Here is a 23,826-nt window from a genome sequence, read left to right on the forward strand (position 1 = left end):
AAAAGTCGACACATTGTGAAAAAAAGACTGCTTTATTTACAACATTAATAATATATACATACTATGCAAATATAAAAAAGCTTGTTGTGAAAAATTAGTTGGAATTTCACAAGAAAAACGTAGAATTTTGGCAGTATAATAATCAAAGTCATAATTTTGCTCGACGCAAGTCGAAATTTTACAAGAAAAACTGAACATTTGTGTAATATTACGATAAAAGTTGGAATTTTACAAGAACAAAAATATATAAAAAAGCTTGTTGTGAAAAATGAGTTTGAATTTCACAAGAAAAAGGTCACAATTTCACAAGAAAAACGTAGAATTTTGGCAGTATTATAATAAAAGTCGTCATTTTACTCAACGCAAGTCAACATTTTACAAGACAAACTGAACATTTGTGCAATGTTATGATAAAAGTTGGAATTTTACTCAATAACAGTCGCAAGAAAAGCTTAACATTTTGACAATTTTATTCAAAAGAGTCGTGATTTTACTCGACAAAAGTCACAATTTTATAAGAAAACTTTAAAATGTTTGGCAATATTATAATAGAAATCTGAATTTTACTTGGCAAAATTATGACAAAAGTCATCATTTCACTCAAAAAATGTTCACTGTTTTACAAGAACAAAAAAAAAAAATTGTGACAAAAATCTGAATTTTATAGGACAAATGTTGCCATTTTGCATTAAAAAGTAATTATTTTACATAAAAGTAATTTTTTTTCAAGAGAAAATATTGCAATATTACAGAAACAGAAAGAATATGAGGAATTGGTCCCAATTTTACAAAAAAAACTGAACATTTGTGCAATTTTATGATAAAAGTTGGAAGTTTACTCAACAACAGTCGCAATTTTGCAAGAAAAACTTAACATTTTGACAATTTTACTAAAAAGAGTCATAATTTTACTCAACAAAAGTCACAATTTTATAAAAAAAACTTTTAAATTTGGGCAAAGGTATAATAATAATCGGAATTTTACGTGCCAAAATTTTGACAAAAGTCATCATTTCACTTAAAAAATGTCACTATTTTACAAGAACAACAAAAAAAATGGTGATAAAAATCTGAATTTTATCGGACAAATGTCGCCATTTTGCATTAAAAAGTAATAATTTTACATAAAAGTTATATTTTTTCAAGACAAAATATTGCAATATTACAGAAACAGAAAGAATATGAGAAATTGTTTCTGATTTTATAAGAAAAAAGTCGACACATTGTGAGAAAAAGGCTGCTTTTAGTTCATTTATTTATTTATTTACTTCAAGTTATTGCAGTATGTCTCTATATACACATTTATTTATTTTTTTTGTATTAATTTTGGCCAAAGGGGGCGCATTTCTATTTCTTACACACACTTGTTATTTCATATGTTGGCCAGAGGGGGAGCACTTTTAAAAGCGACACACAGTCAATTTGGAAAATCCCTCCTTTTCGGGACCACCCTCATTTTGATAGATTTCACCACCAGGGGGTGCAAATGAGATCTATTTTTTTATTTTTTGTAATGTGCTTAAGGCCGATGACCGAAAGTCGTAAAAAAAATCAGCTGTTCACCTAGCAGGTTTTTCCGGGGATGAATAGGGAAGTCCTTCTTTAGCAGCTGTCTTGTTTGATCATATATTGCTGTCAATGTTTACTTTTGTATGCACATTAAATCAACACAAAAAAAATCCTGACTTTGGAGCAATGTTCACGGACTCTAGTATTTAGCTCTCCATTAGATGCAATGGTTTTCTGTATTGGGACCATGATTTCCTCAGATGGAAAGTACTTTTTACTTGTTGATGTCTCAAGGAATGCAAGAACACACACACACACACACACACACACACACACACACACACACACACACACACACACACACACACACACACACACACATGACTCCCAACATGACCAAATAGTGACTCCCAACATGACCAAATAGTGAGTCCCAACATGACCAAATAGTGACTCCCAACATGACTAAATAGTGAGTCCCAACATGACCAAATAGTGACTCCCAACATGACCAAAGAGTGACTCCAACATGACCAAAGAGTGACTCCAACATGAACAAATAGTGACTCCCAACATGACCAAATAGTGAGTCCCATCATGACCAAATAGTGAGTCCCAACATGACCAAATAGTGAGTCCCAACATGACCAGATAGTGACTCCCAACATAACTAAATAGTGAGTTCCAACATGACCAAATAGTGACTCCAACATGACCAAATAGTGACTCCCAACATGACCAAATAGTGACTCCCAACATGACCAAATAGTGACTCCCAACATGACCAAAAAGTGACTCCCAACATGATCAAATAGTGACTCCCAACATGACCAAAAAGTGAGTTCCAACATGACCAAATAGTGAGTCCCAACATGACCAAATAGTGACTCCCAACATGACCAAATAGTGAGTCCCAACATGACCAAATAGTGACTCCCAACATGACTAAATAGTTACACCCAACATGACCAAATAGTGAGTCCCAACATGACCAAATAGTGACTCCCAACATGACCAAATAGTGACTCCCAACATGACCAAATAGTGACTCCCAACATGACCAAATAGTGAGTCCCAACATGAACAAATAGTGACTCCCAACATGACTAAATAGTTACACCCAACATGACCAAATAGTGAGTCCCAACATGACCAAATAGTGAGTCCCAACATGACCAAATAGTGACTCCCAACATGACCAAATAGTGACTCCCAACATGACCAAATAGTGACTCCCAACATGACTAAATAGTGACTCCCAACATGACCAAATAGTGACTCCCAACATGACCAAATAGTGACTCCCAACATGACTAAATAGTGACTCCCAACATGACCAAATAGTGACTCCCAACATGAACAAATAGTGAGTCCCAACATGACCAAATAGTGACTCCCAACATGACCAAATAGTGACTCCAACATGAACAAATAGTGACTCCCAACATGACCAAATAGTGACTCCTAACATGACTAAATAGTGACTCCCAACATGACCAAATAGTGACTCCCAACATGACTAAATAGTGACTCCCAACATGACCAAAGAGTGAGTCCCAACATGACCAAATAGTGACTCCCAACATGAACAAATAGTGAGTCCCAACATGACCAAATAGTGAGTCCCAACATGACCAAATAGTGACTCCAACATGAACAAATAGTGACTCCTAAAAAGACCAAATAGTGGGTCCTAACATGAACAAATAGTGAGTCCCAACATGACCAAATAGTGAGTCCCAACATGACCAAATAGTGAGACCCAACATGACTAAATAGTTACTCCCAACATGACCAAATAGTGAGTCCCAACATGACCAAATAGTGACTCCCAACATGACCAAATAGTGACTCCCAACATGACCAAATAATGACTCCCAACATGACCAAATAGTTACTCCCAACATGACCAAATAGTGATTCCCAAAATGACCAAATAGTGACTCCCAACATGAACAAATAGTGACTCCAACATGAACAAATAGTGACTCCCAACATGACTAAATAGTGACTCCCAACATGACCAAATAGTGAGTCCCAACATGACCAAATAGTGAGTCCCAACATGACCAAATAGTGACTCCCAACATGAACAAATAGTGACTCCCAACATGACCATATAGTGACTCCAACATGAACAAATAGTGCCTCCCAACATGACCAAATAGTGACTCCCAACATGACTAAATAATGACTCCCAACATGACCAAATAGTGACTCCCAACATGACCAAATAGTGACTCCCAACATGACCAAATAGTGACTCCCAACATGACCAAATAGTGACTCCCAACATGACCAAATAGTGACTCCCAACATGACCAAATAGTGAGTTCCAACATGAACAATAATGACTCCCAACATGACCAAATAGTGAGTTCCAACATGAACAATAATGACTCCCAACATGACCAAATAGTGACTTTAGTATTTAGCTCTCCATTAGATGCAATGGTTTTTTGTATTGGGACAATGATTTCCTCATATGGAAGGTACTTTTTACTTGTCTCAAGGAATACAACACACACACACACACACACACACACACACACACACACACACACACACACACACACACACACACACACACACACACACCTGATGATTGGACGTTCTCCCCGCCGCCATTAACCCGCGCGTGTGCGTCCACAGGAGTGATTTACACGTCAGGCGTCCTGGACTGCGAGAGCAAGGACTCCTATTGGCTGAGGGTCTACGCCACAGACCGAGGGGTCTGGCCCCTGTCGGCTTCTGTGGAGGTCTTCATTCAGGTACGAAGGCTGCTTTCCTCCTCCGCATAACGAGCGCAGCGTTTGAATGCGGCGCACGTCTCCCAGTTGTTGCTGCCAGGCGCAATTGGCATGAATATAATAAGCAAGGTAACATTCCCTCGACACCACAGTGCAGGTGAGGGGGTCCCCGTCAGATACTGCTGTGAGATATCAATCAGCAACATGAACAAGTGCATGTAAAATGTCTGATACAAGCAGCATGTTTACTTGTGCAAAGATGGTCAACCATTTTAGATAATGGATTTTTTTTTTTTTTTTTAACTAGACAGCCGTTTTTTTTTTATTTACTTATTTTCAATGTATTTATTTTTTTAAACTGGAAAGCCATTTTTGAATTTTTTTTTATTTTGAACTACTTAATTAATTTTTATTCTTATATTTTTTAACTGGATAGCCATTTTAGAAAATGTATTTTTTTTTAACTGGACAGCCATTTTTGAAAATTTACTTATTTTCAATGTATTTATTTTTTTAAACTGGAAAGCCATTTTTGAAAATGTATTTATTTTTATGCATTTAATTTTTTTAAATTCTTATATATTTTTTAACTGGATAGCCATTTTAGAAAATGTATTTTCTTATTTTTTTAACTGGACAGCCATTTTTGAAAATTTACTTATTTTCAATGTATTTATTTTTTAAAACTGGAAAGCCATTTTTGAAAATGTATTTATTTTTATGTATTTAATTTTTTAAAATTCTTATATTTTTTTAACTGGATAGCCATTTTAGAAAATGTATTTTCTTTTTTTTTTTAACTGGACAGCCATTTTTGAAAATTTACATTTTTTCTATTTATTTATTCATTTAAAAAAAAAACTGGAATTACATTTCTTTATTATTTTTTTAAATTCATTTTTATTCTTATATTTCTTAACTAGACAAACATTTTAAAAAATGTACTTATTTTCTATTTATTTATTTTTTTAAACTGGAAAGCCATTTTTGGAAATGTATTTTTATCTTATTTCTTTTAAATTTAAATATATATATTTTTAACTGTATAGCCATTTTAGAAAATGTATATATTTTCTATTTATTTATATATATATATATTTTTTTAAACTGGAATTGCATTTCTTTATTATTTTTTTTAATTCATTTTTATATTTTTTAACTGGACATACATTTTTAAAAATGTAATTATTTTCTATATATTTATTTTTTTAAACTGGAAAGCCATTTTTGGAAATTTATTTTTATCTTATTTTTTTTAAATTCTAATATATATATTTTTTAACTGGATAGCCATTTTAGAAAATGCATTTATTTTCTATTTATTTATATAATTTTTTTTTAAAACTGGAATTGCATTTCTTTATTATTTTTAAATGTATTTTTATATTATTTTTTTTTAATTCTTATATATATTTTTTAACTGGATAGCCATTTTAGAAAATGCATTTATTTTCTATTTATTTATATAATTTTTTTTTAAAACTGGAATTGCATTTCTTTATTATTTTTAAATGTATTTTTATATATTTTTTTTTTAATTCTTATATATATTTTTTAACTGGATAGCCATTTTAGAAAATGTATTTATTTTTTTATTTATTCATTTTTTTAAAACTGGAAAGCCATTTTTGAAAATGTTTATTTTTTATTTTTTAATTCTTATATTTTTTAACTGGACATCTATTTTTGAAAATGTATTTATTTATTTTATTCTTATATTTTCTAACTGCATAGCCATTTTAGAAAATGCATGTATTTTTTTTTTTTTTCAATTGGACAGCTATTTTTTTTAATTCTTTTAACTGGACAGTAATTTTTTTTTAATATGTTTATTTATTTATTTTCATGTATTTATTTTATTTTATTTTTTTAACTTGACAACCAGATACACAACAGCTAGGCACACAGTAGCACACAAGCTAGTAAGGATCTGTAATAAGTAGAGATCGACTGATTATCAAGGAGGATATTCTTGGCGGGCCACTTTAAAATTAAGTGGTGGACCACATAAAATGATGTGGAGGGCCACAAAAAGTTATCGGATGGGCCACATTGCAACGAAGTGGCGATCCATTATGAAAAGATGTGGTAGGCCGCGTAAATGATGTGGCTGACCATATAAAATGAAATTGCAGCCACAATAAAAAGATGTGGCGGACCACATAAATGAACTGGCGGTTCAAAATAAAATGATGTGGCGGGCTATCAGTTATGGGACAGGCCATCTTAAAAATTAAGTGGCGATCCACAATTAAATGACTGGCAGGCCACGATAAAATATTCTAGGCAGGTCAATATAAAATGATATGGCGGCCCACATTAGAATGATATGGAGGGCCACATTTAAATAAAGTGGTGTTCCACACAAAATGATGTGCAGGGCCACAATAAAATGATGTGGAGGGCCACCTTAAATTGAAATGGTGGCCCACATAAAGATGTGGCGGACCACATAAATGAACTGGCGGTTCAAAATAAAATGATGTGGCGGGCTATCAGTTATGGGACAGGCCATCTTAAAAATTAAGTGGCGATCCACAATTAAATGACTGGCAGGCCACGATAAAATATTCTAGGCAGGTCACTATAAAATGATATGGCGGCCCACATTAGAATGATATGGAGGGCCACATTTAAATAAAGTGGTGTTCCACACAAAATGATGTGCAGGGCCACCTTAAATTGAAGTGGTGGCCCACATAAAGTTATGGGATGGGCCACATAGCAATGAAGTGGCGATCCACGGTAAAATATGTGGTTGGCCACATAAATGATGTGGCTGACCATATAAAATGACATTGTGGACCACATAAATGAACTAGCGGTCGACAATAAAATGATGTGGCGGGCCACAATAAAATATTCTTGGCGTGCCACACAGTTATGGCACAGGCAACGATATAATAAAGTGGCGATCCACAATTAAATGATCTGGCGGGCCACTATTTAATGAGATTGCGGCCACCTTAAAATGAGGTTGTGAACCACATAAACGAACTGGCTTTCCACAATAAAATATTCTTGGCGGGCCAGAGAGTTACGGGACAGGCCACAATAAAATCATGTGGCGATGCCCAATTAAATGATCTGGCGGGTGGTGGGCCACATTAAAATGATACAGAGGACTAACTTAAAATCAAGTGGTTGACCACATAAAATCATGTGGACGGCCACAATAAAATTCCGTAGAGGACCACATAAAGTTATGGGACGGGCCACATTGCAGTGGTGATCCACAATAAAAAGATGTGGTGGGCCACATGAATGCTGTGGCTGACCATTTAAATTGAAGTTGCGGCCACAATAAAATAATGTGGCGGGCCACAGTTATGGACAGGCCACTTTAAAATTAAGTGGCAATCCACAATTAAATAATCTGGCGGGCCACTATAAAATGATATGGAGGGCAAACTTAAAATAAAGTGGTGGACCACATAAAATTATGTGGAGGGCCACAATAATTAAAATGATGGACCACATAAAGTTATGGGACGGACCACATTGCAATGAAGTGGCGATTCACTGTAAAATATGTGTTTGGCCACATAAATGATGTGGCTGACAATATAAAATGATGTTGTGGACCACATAAATGAACTGGCGGTCCACTATAAAATGACGTGGCGGGCCACACAGTTATGGGACAAGCTACGATAAAATGAAGTGGCGATCCACAATTAAAATGATCTGGCGGGCCACTTTAAAATGATATGGAGGACGAACTTAAAATGAAGTGGTGGACCACATAAAATCATGTGAACAGCCACAATAAAATGCCATTGAGGGCCACATAAATTGAAGCGCTGGACCACATAAAGTTATTGGACGGGCCACCTTGCAATGATGTGGCGAGTCAAAATAAAAAGATGTTGTGGGCCACTTGAATGCTGTGGCTGACCATATAAAATGAAATTGTGGCCACAATAAAATAATGTGGCGGATCACATAAATGAACTGGCGGTCCACAATAAAATGATGTGGCGGGCCACACAGTTATGGGACAGGCTACTTCAAAATTATGTGGCAATTCACAATTAAACGATCTGGCGGGCCACAATAAAATATTCTAGGCGGGGCAATATAAAATGATATGGCAGGCCACTTTACAATGATATGGGGGGCCAACTTAAAATGTAGTGGCGGACCACATAAAATGATGTGGCAGGCCACAATTAAATGACGGGCAGGGTCACATTAAAATGAAGTTCTGGACCACATAAAGTTATGGGATGGGCCACAATAAAATGACATGCCGGGTCACAATAAAATGAAATGGCAGGCCACTATAAAATAATTGGCATTTACACTGAACGATGACAAGATGGCGTTCAGTCAGCAAAATCTCTTCCGCTGGAGAGACCACAGTGTTGTCATTGTTGTGTTGTTGTGTGACAACTAAATGTGTTGTGTTGTTGTGTGACAACTAAATGTGTTGTTGTTGTGTGACAACTAAATGTGTTGTGTTGTTGTTGTGTGACAACTAAATGTGTTGTGTTGTTGTGTGACAACTAAATGTGTTGTGTTGTTGTGTGACAACTAAATGTTTTGTGTTGTTGTTGTGTAACAACTAAATGTGTTGTTGTTGTGTGACAACTAAATGTGTTGTGTTGTTGTTGTGTGACAACTAAATGTGTTGTGTTGTTGTGTGACAACTAAATGTGTTGTGTTGTTGTGTGACAACTAAATGTTTTGTGTTGTTGTTGTGAAACAACTAAATGTGTTGTTGTTGTGTGACAACTAAATGTGTTGTGTTGTTGTTGGGTGACAACTACGTGTTGTGTGACAACTACTAAATGTGTTGTGTTGTTGTTGTGTGACAACTAAATGTGTTGTGTTGTTGTGTGACAACTACATGTGTTGTGTTGTTGTGTGACAACTAAATGTGTTGTTTTGTTGTTGTGTGACAACTAAATGTGTCGTGTTGTTGTGTGACAACTAAATGTGTTGTGTTGTTGTGTGTCAACTAAATGTGTTGTGTTGTTGTGTGACAACTAAACGTGTTGTGTGACAACTAAATGTGTTGTGTTGTTGTTGTGTGACAACTAAATATGTTGTGTTGTTGTTGTGTGACAACTAAGTGTGTTGTGTGACAACTAAATGTGTTGTGTTGTTATGTGACTATTAAATGTGTTGTGTTTGTTGTTGTTGTGTGACAACTAAGTGTGTTGTTGTGTGACAACTAAATGTGTTGTGTTGTTGTTGTGTAACAACTAAATGTGTTGTGTTGTTGTGTGACAACTAAATGTGTTGTGTTGTTGTGTGACAACTAAATGTGTTGTGTTGTTTTGTGACGTCTAAATATGTTATGTTGTTGTTGTTTGATAACTAAATGTGTTGTGTTGTTTTGTGACAACTAAATGTGTTGTGTTGTTGTATGACAACTAAATGTGTTGTGTTGTTGTGTGACAACTAAATGTGTTGCGTTGTTGTTGTGTGACAACTAAATGTGTTGTTGTTGTGTGACAACTAAATGTGTTGTGTTGTTGTGTGACAACTAATGTGTTGTGTGACAACTAAATATGTTGTGTTGTTGTGTGACAACTAAATGTGTTGTGTTGTTGTGTGAAAACTAAATGTGTTTTGTTGTTGTGTGACAACTAAATGTGTTGTGTGACAACTAAATGTGTTGTGTTGTTGTTGTGTGACAACTAAATGTGTTGTGTTGTTTTGTGACGTCTAAATATGTTATGTTGTTGTTGTTTGATAACTAAATGTGTTGTGTTGTTTTGTGACAACTAAATGTGTTGTGTTGTTGTATGACAACTAAATGTGTTGTGTTGTTGTGTGACAACTAAATGTGTTGCGTTGTTGTTGTGTGACAACTAAATGTGTTGTTGTTGTGTGACAACTAAATGTGTTGTGTTGTTGTGTGACAACTAATGTGTTGTGTGACAACTAAATATGTTGTGTTGTTGTGTGACAACTAAATGTGTTGTGTTGTTGTGTGACAACTAAATGTGTTTTGTTGTTGTGTGACAACTAAATGTGTTGTGTTGTTGTGTGACAACTAAATGTGTTGTTGTTGTGTGATAACTTAATGTGCTGTGTTGTTGTTGTGTGACAACTTAATGTGTTGTGTTGTTTGACAACTAAATGTCTTGTTGATATGTGACAACTAAATGTGTTGTGTTGTTTGACAACTAAATGTGTTGTGTGACAACTAAATGTGTTGTTGTTGTGTGACAACACGACAGTGACATCACATTTAGGCGAGGTGTTGTGTTGTTGCTCGGGGTTAGTGAGGTGCGGCGCCGCGTGATTGCTCGCTCCGCTGGCGGGCCAAAAGAGGAAGTTTCATCAGACACATCAGACACACTCACACACACTCACACACACTCACACACAGTAACACACACACTCACACACTCACACACAGTAACACACACACTCACACTCACACACAGTCACACATCACACACAGGTGCTCCTCAATTACCTGCTAGAGCGTCTCGACGCTGGCAGCCAACACTCGTAAATACTCTCAGTCCAGCAGCGCCATCTTTGTCAGCCATTGACTGCAACACTTGATTGACAGCACCACTGCCAAATAGTGACCCCAAGCATGACCAAATAGTGACTCCCAACATGACCAAATAGTGAGTCCCAACATGACCAAATAGTGAGTCCCAACATGACCAAATAGTGACTCCCAACATGACCAAATAGTGACTCCCAACATGACCAAATAGTGACTCCCAAACATGACCAAATAGTGACTCCCAACATGACCAAATAGTGACTCCGAACATGACCAAATAGTGACTCCAAACATGACCAAATAGTGAGTCCCAACATGACCAAATAGTGAGTCCCAACATGACCAAATAGTGACTCCCAACATGACCAAATAGTGACTCCCAACATGACCAAATAGTGACTCCCAAACATGACCAAATAGTGACTCCCAACATGACCAAATAGTGACTCCGAACATGACCAAATAGTGACTCCAAACATGACCAAATAGTGACCCCCAGCACGACCAAATAGTGACTCCCAACATGACCAAATAGTGACCCCCAGCATGACCAAATAGTGACTCCCAACATGACCAAATAGTGACTCCAAACATGACCAAATAGTGACCCCCAGCATGACCAAATAGTGACTCCCAACATGACCAAATAGTGACCCCCAGCATGACCAAATAGTGACTCCCAACATGACCAAATAGTGACTCCCAGCATGACCAAATAGTGACTCCCAGCATGACCAAATAGTGACTCCCAACATGACCAAATAGTGACTCCAAACATGACCAAATAGTGACCCCCAGCATGACCAAATAGTGACTCCCAACATGACCAAATAGTGACCCCCAGCATGACCAAATAGTGACTCCCAACATGACCAAATAGTGACTCCCAGCATGACCAAATAGTGACTCCCAACATGACCAAATAGTGACTCCCAACATGACCAAAAAGTGACCCCCAGCATGACCAAATAGTGACTCCCAAACATGACTAAATAGTGACTCCCAACATGACCAAATAGTGACTCCCAAACATGACCAAATAGTGACTTCCAACATGACCAAATAGTGAGTCCCAACATGACTAAATAGTGACTCCCAACATGACCAAATAGTGACTCCCAACATGACCAAATAGTGACTCCCAAACATGACCAAATAGTGACCCCCAGCATGACCAAATAGTGACTCCCAAACATGACTAAATAGTGACTCCCAACATGACCAAATAGTGACTACCAAACATGACCAAATAGTGACTCCCAACATGAACAAATAGTGACTCCCAACATGACCAAAGAGCGAGTCCCAACATGTCCAAATAGTGACTCCCAACACGACCAAATAGTGAGTCCCAACATGACCAAAGAGCGAGTCCCAACATGTCCAAATAGTGACTCCCAACACGACCAAATAGTGACTCCCAACATGAACAAATAGTGACTCCCAACATGACCAAATAGTGAGTCCCAACATGACCAAAGAGTGAGTCCCAACATGACTAAATAGTGAGTCCCAAACTGACCAAATAGTGAGTCCCAACATAACCAAATAGTGACTCCCAACATGAACAAATAGTGACTCCCAACATGAACAAATAGTGACTCCCAACATGACCAAATAGTGAGTCCCAACATGACCAAATAGTGACTCCCAAACATGACCAAATATTGACTCCCAACATGACCAAATAGTGACTCCCAACGATACAAACAAAAATTAAGGAATATTAGAATGTTAGTCCTAATAAAGGACACATCTCTGACACTAATATTATGATGTTGTATTATTGTTATTAGAATATTAGTCCTAATAAAGGACAACTTGACACATCTCTGACACTAATATTATGATGTTGTATTATTGTTATTAGAATATTAGTCCTAATAAGGACAACTTGACAAATCTCTGACACTAATATTATGATGTTGTATTATTGTTATTAGAATATTAGTCCTAATAAAGGACAACTTGAAACACCTCTGACACTAATATGATGTTGTATTATTGTTATTAGAATATTAGTCCTAATAAAGGACAACTTGACACATCTCTGACACTAATATTATGATGTTGTATTATTGTTATTAGAATATTAGTCCTAATAAGGACAACTTGACAAATCTCTGACACTAATATTATGATGTTGTATTATTGTTATTAGAATATTAGTCCTAATAAAGGACAACTTGACACACCTCTGACACTAATATGATGTTGTATTATTGTTATTAGAATATTAGTCCTAATAAAGGACAACTTGACACATCTCTGACACTAATATTATGATGGTGTATTATTGTTATTAGAATGTTAGTCCTTATAAAGGACAACTTGACACATCTCTGACACTAATATTAGGATGTTGTATTATTGTTATTAGAATGTTAGTCCTAATAAAGGACAACTTGACACATCTCTGACACTAATATTATGATGTTGTATTATTGTTATTAGAATATTAGTCCTAATAAAGGACAACTTGACACATCTCTGACACTAATATTATGATGTTGTATTATTGTTATTAGAATATTAGTCCTAATAAAGGACAACTTGACACATCTCTGACACTAATATTATGATGTTGTATTATTGTTATTAGAATATTAGTCCTAATAAGGACAACTTGACAAATCTCTGACACTAATATTGTGATGTTGTATTATTGTTATTAGAATATTAGTCCTAATAAAGGACAACTTGAAACACCTCTGACACTAATATGATGTTGTATTATTGTTATTAGAATATTAGTCCTAATAAAGGACAACTTGACACATCTCTGACACTAATATTATGATGTTGTATTATTGTTATTAGAATATTAGTCCTACTAAGGACAACTTGACAAATCTCTGACACTAATATTATGATGTTGTATTATTGTTATTAGAATATTAGTCCTAATAAAGGACAACTTGACACACCTCTGACACTAATATGATGTTGTATTATTGTTATTAGAATATTAGTCCTAATAAAGGACAACTTGACACATCTCTGACACTAATATTATGATGGTGTATTATTGTTATTAGAATGTTAGTCCTTATAAAGGACAACTTGACACATCTCTGACACTAATATTAGGATGTTGTATTATTGTTATTAGAATGTTAGTCCTAATAAAGGACAACTTGACACATCTCTGACACTAATATTATGATGTTGTATTATTGTTATTAGAATATTAGTCCTTATAAAGGACAACTTGACACATCTCTGACACTAATATTAATATTTTGTATTATTGTTATTAGAATATTCAGTCAGGCATGTTTACTTGAGTAAAAATGAGCTCCACCCCTCAGGTGGAGGACGTGAACGACAACGCGCCCCTCACCTCGGACCCCATCTACCACCCGGTCGTCATGGAGAACTCGCCCAAGGACGTGTCCGTCATCCGGATCCAGGCGCAGGACCCGGACCTGACCGCCACGCCCAGTCGTCTGAGTTACCGCATCACCGCCGGCAACCCGCAGAACTTCTTCTACATCAACCCCAAGACAGGCAAGATCAGTTTTTCTGTTGGTCTTCATTGTCAGTCAGGGTCTCCTCACGGTCAGGATGTCTCATGGCCCGGCTTGGAGGCAAAAACTGGATCTTGTCCAACCTCACAGACGCCATACACCAACGTAACATAAGGACAGAAACCTTAGCAACACTAGCATAGCTATGGCTACATGCTAACATTACATTTTAACATCATGCTAGGTTAGCAACATTAATGTAGCTATGTTAGCTACATGCTAACTCTACATTATAACATCATACTAGGTTAACAACATTAACTTAGCTATGTAAGCTACATGCTAATAATGCACTATAACATCATACTAAGTTAGCTGCATGCTAACATTACATTTTTACATCATGCTAGGTTAGCAACACTAGCATAGCTATGTGAGCTACATGCTAACATTACATTTTAACATCATGCTAGGTTAGCAACACTAGCATAGCTATCTGAGCTACATGCTAACATTACATTTTAACATCATGCTAGGTTAGCAACACTAGCATAGCTATGTGAGCTACATGCTAAGATTACATTTTAACATCATGCTAGGTTAGCAACACTAGCATAGCTATGTGAGCTACATGCTAACATTACATTTTAACATCATGCTAGGTTAGCAACACTAGCATAGCTATGTGAGCTACATGCTAACTCTACATTATAACATCATACTAGGTTAACAACATTAACTTAGCCATGTAAGCTACATGCTAATAATACACTATAAGATCATACTAAGTTAGCTGCATGCTAACATTACATTTTTACATCATGCTAGGTTAGCAACACTAGCATAGCTATGTGAGCTACATGCTAACATTACATTTTTACATCATGCTAGGTTAGCAACACTAGCATAGCTATGTGAGCTACATGCTAACATTACATTTTAACATCATGCTAGGCTAGCAACACTAGCATAGCTATGTGAGCTACATGCTAACATTACATTTTAACATCATGCTAGGTTAGCAACACTAGCATAGCTATCTGAGCTACATACTAACATTACATTTTAACATCATGCTAGGTTAGCAACACTAGCATAGCTATGTGAGCTACATGCTAACATTACATTTTAACATCATGCTAGGTTAGCAACACTAGCATAGCTATGTGAGCTACATGCTAACATTACATTTTAAACATCATGCTAGGTTAGCAACACTAGCATAGCTATGTCAGCTACATGCAAACATTAAATTTTAACATGATGCTAAGTTAGCAACACTAGCATAGCTATGTGAGCTACATGCTAACATTACATTTTAACATCATGCTAGGTTAGCAACACTAGCATAGCTATGTGAGCTACATGCTAACATTACATTTTAAACATCATGCTAGGTTAGCAACACTAGCATAGCTATGTCAGCTACATGCAAACATTACATTTTAACATGATGCTAAGTTAGCAACACTAGCATAGCTATGTGAGCTACATGCTGACATTACATTTTAACATCATGCTAGGCTAGCAACACTAGCATAGCTATGTGAGCTACATGCTAACATTACATTTTAACATCATGCTAGGTTAGCAACACTAGCATAGCTATGTGAGCTACATGCTAACATTACATTTTAAACATCATGCTAGGTTAGCAACACTAGCATAGCTATGTGAGCTACATGCTAACATTACATTTTAACATCATGCTAGGCTAGCAACACTAGCATAGCTATGTGAGCTACATGCTAACATTACATTTTAACATCATGCTAGGTTAGCAACACTAGCATAGCTATGTGAGCTACATGCTAACATTACATTTTAAACATCATGCTAGGTTAGCAACACTAGCATAGCTATGTGAGCTACATGCTAACATTACATTTTAACATCATGCTAGGCTAGCAACACTAGCATAGCTATGTGAGCTACATGCTAACATTACATTTTAACATCATGCTAGGTTAGCAACACTAGCATAGCTATGTGAGCTACATGCTAACATTACATTTTAACATCATGCTAGGCTAGCAACACTAGCATAGCTATGTGAGCTACATGCTAACATTACATTTTAACATCATGCTAGGTTAGCAACACTAGCATAGCTATGTGAGCTACATACTAACATTACATTTTAACATCATGCTAGGTTAGCAACACTAGCATAGCTATGTGAGCTACATGCTAACATTACATTTTAACATCATGCTAGGTTAGCAACACTAGCATAGCTATGTTAGCTACATGCTAACATTACATTTTAACATCATGCTAGGTTAGCAACATTAACGTAGCTATGTTAGCTCCATGCTAACTCTACATTATAACATCATACTAGGTTAACAACATTAACTTAGCTATGTAAGCTACATGCTAATAATACAATATAACATCATACTAAGTTAGCTGCATGCTAACATTACATTTTTACATCATGCTAGGTTAGCAACACTAGCATAGCTATGTGAGCTACATGCTAACATTACATTTTAACATCATGCTAGGCTAGCAACACTAGCATAGCTATGTTAGCTACATATAAGTATATATATATATATATATATATAAGTGTTTGATGAGCATTCCTCAACTTTATCAGTATTTTTTGCCACCTTTCCCAACTTCTTTGTCACGTGTTGCTGGCATCAAATTCTAAAGTTAATGATTATTTGGAAAAAACCAAATGTTTATCAGTTTGAACATCAAACATGTTGTCTTTGTAGCATATTCAACTGAATATGGCTTGAAAAGGATTTGCAAATCATTGTATTCTGTTTATATTTACATCTAACACAATCTTTTTGGGATTTCACAGTCTGGTCAGCCTAATAGATTATGACCTTTCTCCTTCACAAATAGTGACATCACTCTTGTGTTGGACTTCCTAAGAGTGTGTACCTAATGAAGTGTCCTCACGGCCTCTTCAAAGGAATGTTCCGCGATGGCGTGCCCAACAAAATGTGTGTACAGACTCTACAATGTGCCACAGGGGAGACATCCTCGCCATCCCGGCGTTGCCTTTTTGTTTATCTCCGTTCCTCGTCGCCCTCGTATCGACGACCATCACCTACGCAGACTGATAAATTGGCTTTTACTCGTTTCCGCCGCTCGCCGCCGCTCGTCTTTATAGCCTCCCCCCCCCCCACCCCGCCCGGGTCCAATAACGCTCATATTAAACTGCTGGATTTATAAGACAGGCCTGCGAGCTCCGCCCCTCCGGCGGCGCCCGTGGCGATGAGTCATCTGCCCACAACTTGCCCACTTTGACACACATCTCTGACACTAATATTATGATGTTGTATTATTGGTATTAGGATATTCGTCCTAATAAAGGACAACTTGGCACATCTCTGACACTAATATTATGATGTTGTATTATTGTTATTAGAATATTAGTCCTAATAAAGGACAACTTGACACATCTCTGACACTAATATTATGATGTTGTATTATTGTTATTAGAATATTAGTCCTAATAAAGGACAACTTGACACATCTCTGACACTAATATTATGATGTTGTATTATTGGTATTAGAATATTAGTCCTAATAAAGGACAACTTGACACATCTCTGACACTAATATTATGATGTTGTATTATTGTTATTAGAATATTAGTCCTAATAAAGGACAACTTGACACATCTCTGACACTAATATTATGATGTTGTATTATTGTTATTAGAATATTAGTCCTAATAAAGGACAACATGGCACATCTCTGACACTAATATTATGATGTTGTATTATTGTTATTAGAATATTAGTCCTAATAAAGGACAACTTGACACATCTCTGACACTAATATTATGATGTTGTATTATTGTTTTTAGAATATTAGTCTTAATAAAGGACAACTTGACACATCTCTGACACTAATATTATGATGTTGTACTATTGGTATTAGAATATTAGTCCTAATAAAGAACAACTTGACACATCTCTGACACTAATATTATGATGTTGTATTATTGTTAATAACGCTCATATTAAACTGCTGGATTTATAAGACAGGCCTGCGAGCTCCGCCCCTCCGGCGGCGCCCGTGGCGATGAGTCATCTGCCCACAACTTGCCCACTTTGACACACATCTCTGACACTAATATTATGATGTTGTATTATTGGTATTAGAATATTAGTCCTAATAAAGGACAACTTGACACATCTCTGACACTAATATTATGATGTTGTATTATTGGTATTAGAATATTAGTCCTAATAAAGGACAACTTGACACATCTCTGACACTAATATTATGATGTTGTATTATTGTTATTAGAATATTAGTCCTAATAAAGGACAACTTGACACATCTCTGACACTAATATTATGATGTTGTATTATTGTTATTAGAGTATTAGTCCTAATAAAGGACAACTTGACACATCTCTGACACTAATATTATGATGTTGTATTATTGTTTTTAGAATATTAGTCTTAATAAAGGACAACTTGACACATCTCTGACACTAATATTATGATGTTGTACTATTGGTATTAGAATATTAGTCCTAATAAAGAACAACTTGACACATCTCTGACACTAATATTATGATGTTGTATTATTGTTAATAACGCTCATATTAAACTGCTGGATTTATAAGACAGGCCTGCGAGCTCCGCCCCTCCGGCGGCGCCCGTGGCGATGAGTCAACTGCCCACAACTTGCCCACTTTGACCCGGGCTGCTGGCGGAGACTTCCACTGGTTTCCCGAAAACGCCATTTTTTCCTGGCGCTCAAGTGGTCTTATTGCCGCAGCGTGACGCGCCACGTACACCCCCCACCACCCCCCCCGCCCCCCATTGTTTCCTTGCAGAACTCCAGCAGCTGGTGTTTGCTTTCGCCGCACCCCCCCCCCCCCCCCCACCACCCAAAACCACTTTGCACGCCCCCCCTCCGGCCCGCCCCCCTCCGCGGGGGGGTGCAAACAGACGAGATGAATGTTGACACAAAGGTCCGAGACCTCCTGGAAAACACTGCAATGTTTGCCCGGCCTCCTTTTTTCCCTCATTTTCCATCCCGTGTTGGTTTAGTCGGATCAGAACCAATTGGCGCCGCCCAAATGACCACGCCACACTTTCACTTTCGAGTCGGAGGATACACCAGAAGTCAATTATAGGACATTGCTGGGTAGTAAAGTAGGGATGGGTACCGCTTACATTTGAACCCATACGATACCAATTCCCGGGAATCGATACCGGTACTGGACGGTACTCATTTTCGGTACTTTTGTTTGTGCTGATATTTGTCATGTAAAATCGCTAATGCTAATAGTAGCCTGTCTATGACGAATCCAATGTAAATTAGCATCAAGCTAGCACATTAACGGTACCAATTCCCGGTACCTGGGAATCAATACCGGTACTGGAAGGTACTAATTTTCAGTACTTTTGTTTGTGCTGATAAATAATAATTCCACTTCCAAGACATTAGATGGCAGTACTCTATATATAGGCTATCTAACGAGGAGGTAGCTAATGTGTTATGTTGCGCCCTACAAAGGGTTTCTACTGTAAGTATTGTACAATCATTGGCACTTTAACTTTAACTTAACTTATTACACACCAGCTGTTTGATCGGAACATTCATCTTTGTTGACTTTTGCCATGTAAAATAGCTAATGCTAATAGTAGCTTGTCTATGACGAATCTAATGTAAATTAGCATCAAGCTAGCACATTAACGGTGCCTATTCCCGGTACCTGGGAATCGATACCGGTACTGGACAGTACTTTTGTGTGTGTTGATTAATAATAATTGCACTTCCAAGAAATTAGATGGCAGTACTCTATATATAGGCTATCTAACAAGGAAGTAGCTAATGTGTTATGTTGCGCCCTACAAAGGGTTTCTACTGTAAGTATTGTACTTATTACACACCAGCTGTTTGATCGGAACATTCATCTCTGTTGATATTTGCCATGTAAAATCGCTAATGCTAATAGTAGCCTGTCTATGACGAATCTAATGTAAATTAGCATCAAGCTAGCACATTAACGGTACCGATTCCCGGTACCTGGGAATCAATACCGGTGCTGGAAGGTACTAATTTTCAGTACTTTTGTTTGTGCTGATAAATAATAATTGCACTTCCAAGACATTAGATGGCAGTACTCTATATATAGGCTATCTAACTAGGAGGTAGCTAATGTGTTATGTTGCGCCCTACAAAGGGTTTCTACTGTAAGTATTGTACAATCATTGGCACTTTAACTTTCACTTAACTTATTACACACCAACTGTTTGATCGGAACATTAATCTCTGTTGATATTTGCCATGTAAAATCGCTAATGCTAATAGTAGCCTGTCTATGACGAATCTAATGTAAATTAGCATCAAGCTAGCACATTAACGGTACCAATTCCCAGTACCTAGGAATCGATACCGGTACTGGAAGGTAATAATTTTCAGTACTTTTGTTTGTGCTGATGAATAATAATTGCACTTCCAAGACATTAGATGGCAGTACTCTATATATAAGCTATCTAACGAGAAAGTAGCTAATGTGTTATGTTGCGCCCTACAAAGGGTTTCTACTGTAAGTATTGTACTTAATACACACCAGCTGTTTGATCGGAACATTCATCTCTGTTGACATTTGCCGTGTAAAATCGCTAATGCTAATAGTAGCCTGTCTATGATGAATCCAATGTAAATTAGCATCAAGCTAGCACATTAACGGTACCAATTCCCGGTACCTGGGAATCAATACCAGTACTGGAAGGTACTAATTTTCAGTACTTTTGTTTGTGCTGATAAATAATAATTGCACTTCCAAGACATTAGATGGCAGTACTCTATATATAGGCTATCTAACTAGGAGGTAGCTAATGTGTTATGTTGCGCCCTACAAAGGGTTTCTACTGTAAGTATTGTACAATCATTGGCACTTTAACTTTAACTTAACTTATTACACACCAGCTGTTTGATCGGAACATTCATCTTTGTTGACATTTGCCATGTAAAATCACTAATGCTAATAGTAGCTTGTGTATGATGAATCTAATGTAAATTAGCATCAAGCTAGCACATTAACGGTGCCTATTCCCGGTACCCGGAAATCGATACCGGTACTGGACGGTACTTTTGTGTGTGTTAATAAATAATAATTGCACTTCCAAGACATTAGATGGCAGTACTCTATATATAGGCTATCTAACAAGGAAGTAGCTAATGTGTTATGTTGTGCCCTACAAAGGGTTTCTACTGTAAGTATTGTACTTATTACACACCAGCTGTTTGATTGTAGCATTCATCTCTGTTGAAATTTGCCATGTAAAATCGCTAATGCTAATAGTAGCCTGTCTATGACGAATCTAATGTAAATTAGCATCAAGCTAGCACATTAACGGTACCAATTCCCGGTACCTGGGAATCGATACCGGTACTGGACGGTAATAATTTTCAGTACTTTTGTTTGTGCTGATGAATAATAATTGCACTTCCAAGACATTAGATGGCAGTACTCTATATATAGGCTATCTAACTAGGAAGTAGCTACTGTGTTATGTTGCGCCCTCCAAAGGGTTTCTACTGTAAGTATTGTACAATCATTGGCACTTTAACTTTAACTTAACTTATTACACACCAGCTGTTTGATCGGAACATTCATCTTTGTTGACTTTTGCCATGTAAAATAGCTAATGCTAATAGTAGCTTGTCTATGAAAAATCTAATGTAAATTAGCATCAAGCTAGCACATTAACGGTGCCTATTCCCAGTACCCGGGAATCGATACCGGTACTGGACGGTACCTTTGTGTGTGTTAATAAATAATAATTGCACTTCCAAGACATTAGATGGCAGTACTCTATATATAGGCTATCTAACGAGGAAGTAGCTAATGTGTTATGTTGCGCCCTACAAAGGGTTTCTACTGTAAGTATTGTACTTATTACACACCAGCTGTTTGATCGAAACATTCATCTTTGTTGACATTTGCCATGTAAAATCACTAATGCTAATAGTAGCCTGTCTATGACGAATCCAATGTAAATTAGCATCAAATTAGCACATTAGCGGTACCAATTCCCGGGAATCGATACCGGTACTGGACGGTACTCATTTTCAGAACTTTTGTGTGTGTTAATGAATAATAATTGCACTTCCAAGACATTAGATGGCAGTACTCTATATATAGGCTATCTAACGAGGGAGTAGCTAATGTGTTATGTTGCGCCCTACAAAGGGTTTCTACTGTAAGTATTGTACTTATTACACACCAGCTGTTTGATCGGAACATTCATCTCTGTTGATATTTGCCATGTAAAATCGCTAATACTAATAGTAGCCTGTCTATGACGAATCTAATGTAAATTAGCATCCAGCTAGCACATTAACGGTACCAATTCCCGGTACCTGGGAATCGATACCGGTACTGTAAGGTAATAACTTTTAGTACTTTTGTTTGTGCTGATAAATAATAATTGCACTTCCAAGACATTAGATGGCAGTACTCTATATATAGGCTATCTAACTAGGAAGTAGCTAATGTGTTATGTTGCGCCCTACAAAGGGTTTCTACTGTAAGTATTGTACAATCATTGGCACTTTAACTTAACTTATTACACACCAACTGTATGATCGGAACATTCATCTTTGTTGACATTTGCCATGTAAAATCGCTAATGCTAATAGTAGCTTGTCTATGACAAATCTAATGTAAATTGGCATCAAGCTAGCACATTAACAGTGCCTATTCCCGGTACCTGGGAATCGATACCGGTACTGGACGGTACTTTTGTGTGTGTTGATTAATAATAATTGCACTTCCAGGACATTAGATGGTAGTACTCTATATATAGGCTATCTAACGAGGAAGTAGATAATGTGTTATGTTGCGCCCTACAAAGGGTTTCTACTGTAAGTATTGCACTTATTACACACCAGCTGTTTGATCGGAACATTCATCTCTGTTGACATTTGCCGTGTAAAATCGCTAATGCTAATAGTAGCCTGTCTATGACGAATCCAATGTAAATTAGCATCAAGCTAACACATTACCGGTGCCTATTCCCGGTACCTGGGAATCGATACCGGTACTGGAAGGTACTCATTTTCAGAACTTTTGTGTGTGCTAATAAATAATAATTGCACTTCCAAGACATTAGATGGCAGTACTCTATATATAGGCTATCTAACTAGGAAGTAGCTAATGTGTTATGTTGCGCCCTACAAAGGGTTTCTACTGTAAGTATTGTACTTATTACACACCGGCTGTTTGATCGGAACATTCATCTCTGTTGACATTTGCCGTGTAAAATCGCTAATGCTAATAGTAGCCTGTCTATGACGAATCTAATGTAAATTAGCATCAAGCTAGCACATTAATGGTACCAGTTCCCGGTACCTGGGAATCGATACCGGTACTGGACGGTACCTTTGTGTGTGTTAATAAATAATAATTGCACTTCCAAGACGTTAGATGGCAGTACTCTATATATAGGCTATCTAACGAGGAAGTAGCTAATGTGTTATGTTGCGCCCTACAAAGGGTTTCTACTGTAAGTATTGTACTTATTACACACCAGCTGTTTGATCGGAACATTCATCTCTGTTGATATTTGCCATGTAAAATCGCTAATGCTAATAGTAGCCTGTCTATGACGAATCT

The 23,826-nt window shown here is 36.8% G+C and overlaps 1 protein-coding gene across 1 annotated transcript in view; it reads left to right on the top strand.

Annotated features, from left to right (window-relative positions):
• Positions 1-23,826, top strand: part of fat3b (FAT atypical cadherin 3b) — a 305,444-nt gene that overhangs the window by 75,399 nt on the left and 206,219 nt on the right. Inside the window, exons 5-6 of the mRNA XM_061961744.2 lie at positions 4,162-4,280; positions 14,049-14,247. Coding sequence (XP_061817728.1) covers positions 4,162-4,280; positions 14,049-14,247 — 318 coding nt within the window. The remainder of the gene's footprint in view (positions 1-4,161; positions 4,281-14,048; positions 14,248-23,826) is intronic.

This window comes from Nerophis lumbriciformis, linkage group LG09 (genome assembly GCF_033978685.3).
Source record: "Nerophis lumbriciformis linkage group LG09, RoL_Nlum_v2.1, whole genome shotgun sequence".
Taxonomy (NCBI): domain Eukaryota; kingdom Metazoa; phylum Chordata; class Actinopteri; order Syngnathiformes; family Syngnathidae; genus Nerophis; species Nerophis lumbriciformis.